Source organism: Myotis brandtii, unplaced genomic scaffold (genome assembly GCF_000412655.1).
Source record: "Myotis brandtii unplaced genomic scaffold, ASM41265v1 scaffold32, whole genome shotgun sequence".
In the NCBI taxonomy this organism is placed as follows: Eukaryota; Metazoa; Chordata; class Mammalia; order Chiroptera; family Vespertilionidae; genus Myotis; species Myotis brandtii.
Window position 1 is genome coordinate 14,471,264 of NW_005362269.1, and position 7,571 is coordinate 14,478,834.

The 7,571-nt window shown below is 58.2% G+C and overlaps 1 protein-coding gene across 1 annotated transcript in view; it reads right to left on the bottom strand.

Moving 5' to 3' along the window:
- The window catches only part of SLIT3 (slit guidance ligand 3), a gene marked incomplete at its 5' end in the record, with an annotated part of 542,638 nt that overhangs the window by 43,570 nt on the left and 491,497 nt on the right, over nt 1–7,571 (bottom strand). The window contains 3 exons of the mRNA XM_014543056.1: nt 8–171; nt 1,368–1,511; nt 1,977–2,120. Of these exons, the coding sequence (XP_014398542.1) occupies nt 8–171; nt 1,368–1,511; nt 1,977–2,120 (452 nt within the window). The remainder of the gene's footprint in view (nt 1–7; nt 172–1,367; nt 1,512–1,976; nt 2,121–7,571) is intronic.

Genomic DNA, 7,571 nt, shown 5'->3' on the forward strand with positions numbered 1-7,571 from the left:
GCCTCACCTTCGCAGGTGAAGTCCTGGATGGCCACGTCCTGGATGGGAATCTCCTTGAGGAAGAATGGCTTCTGGCACCGGGGGTTCCCACTGACGACCCGCCTCTTCCTCAGCCACTTGCCGAGCCAGGCCAGGTGGCAGTTGCAGTTGAAGGGGTTGGACAGGAGGTTTCTGGGAGGAGAGAAGGCCCTCTCTGGGTGCTTACCCTCTACCGTGGGAGCTGGCCCAGGTCCTGTTCTGCACCCTGGGGCCCAGCTCTCCAGCGGGTCAGGCCCAGGTCCTGTTCTGCACCCTGGGGCCCAGCTCTCCAGAGGGTCAGGCCCAGGGGAGGAGGGAGGAGGTCTGGGAAGGGAAATGAAGATTCTTCTGAATCAAGATGTAATCTTTGCAAGTGTCATTCCGGACCTTGGCTGATGGCCATGACCGGGGCCCTGGCCACGCACGTCCTCTCTGCGGAGCCCCAGCTGTGAGCTCCCTTTGGCTCCTTAGCCGACTCTCTCACTCACATCCTTCACACATGGAGGTCCTCCAGCGGGGACAGGCCCCTAGTGTCCACCTGGCCGGCCCTCCTCAGCCTCCAGTCCTCGGCCTGCAGGACCCTCAGCAAATTCTCCTCCATCACTCACCTTCATTCCTCCGTGGCACCCACCAGAGCTGGTTGCCCCACGTTTGCCCCAAGGGGAGGCCCCAGGTCTGTCTCTGTGTCCCCTGGCACAGGTGTGACACCAGCACAGACACTCTGTGCATGTCCGCAGGATGCAAAGATTGGGTTGATGGAGGGACAAAGGGATGATAGCACCTATCAATTCCTGTGTGTCACTTAGAGGACTGGAACCAGGCAGAGCACTTTATAAATCCTCCCCTCACTTGACTGGTCACAACCACCCTAGGATGGAGGCAGCATTATTCTCATTTCACAAATGAGGAAAGTAAAGCCGCTCAAGTGCCCTGTGGCCCTTTGATGAGACCCCTCGAAGCTGGGCTCTCATAGTCCTGTGTATCTGCTCTGCTCCAGGCCACCACAGGGCCTTTGCACAAGCTCTTCCCAGGGGAGGAGTTGCACTTCCCACTTGACAAGCTAGCCCCCATCCTGGAACACAGCGCCGGGTTCCCCGACAGAGCCTATGCTGGTTTCCACAGCACCGGGGCCTCGTTCTGTGGTGACTCACTGCGCTGTGAGCTCCAGGAGGGACCACGCCTGTGCATCCTCAGACCTAGGTGTGCCCGGCACACGAAGGGAGCCTGACAGACGGTTGTTAGGTGGACAGATGGGTAGATGACCTTGGGCAGAGATAGCAGGGAGCCGGGAGGGGGGAGGCCTGCAGGGGAGGAGCTGGTGAGTGTGCAGTGGATCCAGGAGGACTTACATGGTGGACAGGGAGACCAGCGTGGTGAAGGCTCCGGGGGTGATGGTGCTGATGCGATTGTCATAGAGGGACAGCAGTCTCACTGAGCTCAGCCCAGCGAAGGTGTCATTGCTCACACAGCTGATCAGGTTGCTCCTCAGCATCCTGCAAGGAGAGGGGTGGGGATGCGAGAGCACAGGCATTACCCTCTCCTTCCCACAGCAGGGCCACACCATGTGGTGTGTGTGTGTGTGTATGTGTGTGCTTGCAGGCATGCTTGTTGTGTATGCATTTATCTGCATGTTGTATATGTCATTTTTATGTACGTGTATATATGTCACTGTTAGTGGGTAAATGTGTTTGTGTGCTTCTATCAGCATGTTTCTGGTATGATTCTGTGTGTGTGTGCGTGTGTGTGTGCACGCGTGCGCGTGTGTTGGGGCTGCTTAGCATGCTCAGTTCTTCCCCATCATGGGCTGGGAATGTCTGAGGCCTTTGGCTCCAGGAGGAGGGGATTCAGGAGGCCAGGCAGGTGCCTGGGCCTGGTCTGCCGCCCGCCAGCCCTCGCAGTCCCTCGGATGCACCCCCCCGCACCTCCCTCCAGGCCGTGGCCTAGGCCCCAGCACTTACAAGGTCTTGAGGCCACTGAGGCCACGGAACATGCGCCCGTGCACCATCTCCAGCTGGTTCCCTGTCAGCATCAGCTCCTGCACGCCCGCTGCTCCGTCAAAGGCGCCCTCTCGCACCTCCTTGATCTTGTTGTTACTGAGGTTTCTAGAAGGAGGGGCAGATGGGTCAGGACAGATGCAGGCAGGGAGTCACTGGCCCTGCAGCCAACCCCTGGAGTGAGGATGGGGTGGTGGAGAGCGCAGCCTTGGGCTCCCAGACATTTGTCTCCAGCACCTGTGCCTGGGGGCAGGAACCCCGGCCGCTACCTTTGTGAAACAGACTGTGCGGGGCTTAAAGTCTTTTCAGGGTCATCACCTCTTCCATGCCCGGGGACTGCTAGTTTTACAAAGGGGCTCTCTGTTAACTACAGTCACCAATACTGTACCGCACACTCGAAAGGTGCCAAGAGAGTAAATCCTAAAAGTCCTCAACTCAAGAAAAAAGAAGAAAAAGAAAAAAATGTTGTAATTATGTATGGTGACGGCTGGCAACTGGATTAATTGTGGTGAGCATTTCACAATGTGTGCAAATGTTGAGTCATTATGTTGTAACCTTGAAACTAAGTATGCCAATTATTCCTCAATAAACACAAATAAACAAAAAAGTATGCAAAATAGGACAAACAATAAAAAGTGTGTGGACGAAAGAAAAGGTGATTCTTGAACTTCCTGTCTTCAACAAATGCCCTCGGTAAGCAGCACTTCCTAAGAGGAGGGGGGAGCAAAAGGTTCAGTTACCCACCCCCTCCCCCCCACGGGCTGGGCGTTTGCAGAACTCCTAGCTCCCTCACCAGGCCAGATCCCAGACAGAAACTGACACGTCCTAGTCTCCACGTTTTGAGCATTATTCTGTGAGGGGTTTGGCAACAGAATCACATCAAATTCTCATAGCAAGGCCTACCAGATGGGTGTCATCATTAAAACGGTCTCATCCTGGGGCTAAGGTGACTGAGGCTCAGAGAGCTGGAGCAACCTGCCCGCAGTCACACAGCTGAGACGGGGATGGGAAGCCAGGCTTTCAGGCACACGCAGAGTCCTCCAGTGAACCTACGTGACGGTTCCTCAGGTGATGTGGGTATTGACTTTGTTTTCCTAGAGGGGGCTCGGTCCTGTCACTGCGAGCAGGCTCTCCCCTCCCCTGCGAGGTTCAGTCACCACGCCAGGTCTCCGGAGACCTGAACAAGTCACCTGTAGGGCCACTGGGGCTGTGAGTTCCCTGGCAGGCCCAGTCACCATGCCAGGCCTCCGGAGACCTGAACAGCAGGCAGGTCCTGTAGGGCCACTGGGGCTGTGAGTTCCCTGGCAGGCGGGGGACCGGCGGGGGGCCGGGAGCCTCTGCAGACCATCCTGAAATGCAGCGCAGGTGCAGGAGGAATGGATGAAGCGGAAGGTGAGGGCATTGACAGCCTGAGGGAGGAATTCAGCCTCCCGAGCACACAGCAGCCAGAGCCTTGCACCGGATGGTGGTGGTGGAGGTCTGCGGGTGGAGACGCGTCCGCTAACTGGCCGAGCACCTGAGGTTGTTAGAGCTGAGGGCTCACTAGAGATGGACCAGCGGGCCCACTGTGCTGCTGGGCATGCCGAGGCCCCGAGAGGAGAGGGCGCTGCTCCGGGTCCCAGAGCACCACTCCCGTCCCTGCACTGTCGCTTCTCCAAGTGCCCTCCTTGTGGGAGCTCTGTGCTGAGCCACAGCGGCCTCAGGGTGTGGAACTGGGCACCTCATGGCCCCAGGCAGGCCGCCTGCCATTGTTCTAAGTAAGGACCGGCCCTGCAAGGTGCTCCAGTGGCCACACCTGTGGGCAGGTATGGAGGACACAGATGGCATCTCAGTCCCACTCTCCAATCTGCTCCCTCTGTTCTTCCTCATCACCAATCTGCTCCCCTCCCCCACTTCTATCCTGCTAAGGACATAGGAGCACACCCCTCAGAACCCCTCCCCCAAGATCACAGTGCGGGGCCAAAGGGGGGCTCTCCCACTGGATTTCTGCTCGCTGCCTGGCTGTCCTTAACCGCAGATGCTTTTCTTATAAATCCTGTCGTCCTGGTCCAGGAATGAAGGTAATGTTCTGGGGAGACTGCAAATTACCCCCCAAATAGATATAGGAGGCTCCCCCAGCAGCTGTAACTCATGGAAACGCTGGAGGACACAGGTTTTGCTCCTGAGAGTCAGGCTTCTCGGGGATTGAAGTGCAGGGCCGCAATGACGATGAATTGCAGCCATGGTGCAGCGAGGGCTCCCATCGCCTGACATCTGGTTCTTTAAATGAGCAAAATTAGCATCACGTTCCTGTAAGGCTCGTGAACTGCATGTTCTCAGGCTGGGAGAATGGAAAACATCAGGGAGGACAAAAGGGGAGAGAATGTTCCAGAAGACCAGGCTACTGCTCTCTCTGCATCCATCACAGTGGTGTTCAAAATGGCAGACGGCCTAGGCTGGAGCCCCGCGCGAGCGAGCAGGCCGGGGCAAGCACTCGGGACGCCGAATGAGGGTGTCGGGGTGTCTGCAGACCCTCCTGAAGGGTCCTGCTCGGCACTCTGCTCAGGGCTCTGCCGCCCACGAGAACGGAGGGTCCCCCCGGGAGGATCCAGGAAGCCCCGCCCCAGGCCAGGGTGCTTCAGAGGACCCAGAGGCAGAGGGACCTGCTCCTCTGTGAGCTGCTGGCTGAGCCTCTCAGACCTGTTCTAAGGCTTCCCGAGAGACACGAGGGCCCCGAGGCTGGGACGGCGCTGGGAGGTCTCTCAGCTTGCAGGGCAGCCCGTAAACCAGGCAACGGGAAGGACCTGCAGTGCTGCTGAAGCCCATGCCAGGTGGACGGGCAGTGGGGGGAGAGCAAAGGGGTTCTGGGAACCGAGGAGTGGGTCACAGTGGAGCAAAAGCACCTGGCACACTGACAGGTCTGGGGGGGGAGGTCCTGGTCACCTCCATGTGGACCCCTCGCTCCCCTGAGGTGGACATTCTTTCTGCAGGGGGGGTTGCAGCTCGAACGTCCACAGGGTCCAGGCAGGTGACAACGCTAGGAGCAGGCCCAGGGGGTGGGAGTGGTCAGCCAGGAGCAGGCCCAGGGGGTGGCAGTGGTCAGCTGGGAGCAGGTCTGGGGGATGGCAGTGGGCAGCTGGGAGCAGGTCTGGGGGATGGCAGTGGGCAGCTGGGAGCAGGTCTGGGGGATGGCAGTGGGCAGCTGGGAGCAGGTCTGGGGGATGGCAGTGGGCAGCTGGGAGCAGGTCTGGGGGATGGCAGTGGGCAGCTGGGAGCAGGTCTGGGGGATGGCAGTGGGCAGCTGGGAGCAGGTCTGGGGGATGGCAGTGGGCAGCTGGGAGCAGGTCTGGGGGATGGCAGTGGGCAGCTGGGAGCAGGTCTGGGGGATGGCAGTGGGCAGCTGGGAGCAGGTCTGGGGGATGGCAGTGGGCAGCTGGGAGCAGGTCTGGGGGATGGCAGTGGGCAGCTGGGAGCAGGTCTGGGGGATGGCAGTGGGCAGCTGGGAGCAGGTCTGGGGGATGGCAGTGGGCAGCTGGGAGCAGGTCTGGGGGATGGCAGTGGGCAGCTGGGAGCAGGTCTGGGGGATGGCAGTGGGCAGCTGGGAGCAGGTCTGGGGGATGGCAGTGGGCAGCTGGGAGCAGGTCTGGGGGATGGCAGTGGGCAGCTGGGAGCAGGTCTGGGGGATGGCAGTGGGCAGCTGGGAGCAGGTCTGGGGGATGGCAGTGGGCAGCTGGGAGCAGGTCTGGGGGATGGCAGTGGGCAGCTGGGAGCAGGTCTGGGGGATGGCAGTGGGCAGCTGGGAGCAGGTCTGGGGGATGGCAGTGGTCAGCTGGGAGCAGGTCTGAGCGGGGGGAGTGGTCAGCTGGGAGCAGGCCTGGGGGGCAGCAGTGGTCAGCTGGGAGCAGGTCTGAGCGAGGGGAGTGGTCAGCTGGGAGCAGGCCTGGGGATGGCAGTGGTCAGGAGAACACATGCCCCACCTAAGGGGGCTGCTCCTCAGGTCAACTCGATCGGAGCCATTTGGGAATGTGGGTCCAGTTCTGCCAGATCTTCTGGTTTTCCAGAAATCCTGATGTTTTGGCGTGTGCCAACTCCTGATTTTCAAAAGTGGGCAACTGGTTCTTATTAAAAACATAATCGTGGCCGGCAAACCCACCCAGGGGCACCCGGTGGTGGGGCTGCCAGTTTCCAGACTCCGGTTGAGAGCCTCCCAGACAGAAACGGCTGCAAGTCACCAGAGAGCCGCCATGACCTCACTCTGAAGGTGATGTCATTTGAAAAGTGGCCTCGAGTTACCACAGTGCTAATGACCCCGTGGGCACCAGTTCATCCTTCTGCATCCCTTACCACAAGTGATGCTCAGGGCAACCTCATCATTCTGACATGGGCACAGGGGCTCAGAATGGTCCAGAAGGGCACAGCGAAGTCTAAACCCCTAACTGTGTTCACTCTCCTTTTCCCTGTCAGGATAGAGCTACGAATGCATCCTGGCCAGGCCAGCATGGCTCAATGGTTGAGCATCGACTTATGAACCAGGAGGTCACGGTTTGATTCCCAGTCAGGGCACATGCCCAGGTTGCTGGTTCGATCCTCAGTGGAGGACATGCAGGAGGCAGCCGATCAATGATTCTCTCTCATCATTGATGTTTCTATTTCCCTCTCCTTCTCCCTTCCTCTTTGAAATCAATACAAATATATTTAAAAAAACATGAAGAATATATCCTAGGGTCCTGGTCCCACTGTCCTGAGGACACTTAGCAGACTCAGGCATAGGCACAGCTGGCTCTGACCACCAATAGGCAGAATCCAGTGAACACAGCACCTCTCAGGGGCATAGGGGCAGCCCCACCACCGGGTGTCCCTGGGTGGGTTTGCCGGCCACGATTATGTTTTTAATAAGAACCAGTTGCCCACTTTTAAAAATCAGGAGTTGGCACACGCCAAAACATCAGGATTTCTGGAAAACCAGAAGATCTGGCAGAACTGGACCCACAGCTGGCTCTGACCACCAATAGGCAGAATCCAGTGGACACAGCACCTCTCAGGGGCATAGGGGTGGTGGCAGGTCCCAGCACATAAGGATCTCTATTTAACCAAGAGTTGCCATCAAGTTATCTATACATATAATCTATACATATAAAGAGGTAATATGCAAATTAGCTGGGAAGCCTTAATGGGTCATGACCGGACCATTAGCATATTAGCTCTTTATTAGCTCCTATGCGTGCTGCAGGGCGTTGCTCCAGAGATGAGGCAGAAGCAGGGAGGTGCCAGGAGAATGCGAGACCAGCCTGAGGTGACTCAAGGGTGGTCAGTGCCACGGGAGAAGGCAGAAGGGAGAAGGTGAAAAGGCCGGCACCGTGGGAGAAGGCAGAAGGGACAAGGCGAATTGGGAAGGGTTCCCAGATTAGAGAGGGTGCAGGCTGGGCTGAGGAACACCCCCCACCCCCGTGCACAAATTTCATGCACTGGGCCTCTAGTTTTATATAAGTGGTTGCAGCTGGAGGCTGTTGGGCCCAGGTTTACCCGGTTGGGTCACCAGGCTGGCTGGCCGGCCAGCAGTGTTTATATGGATTTATGCAC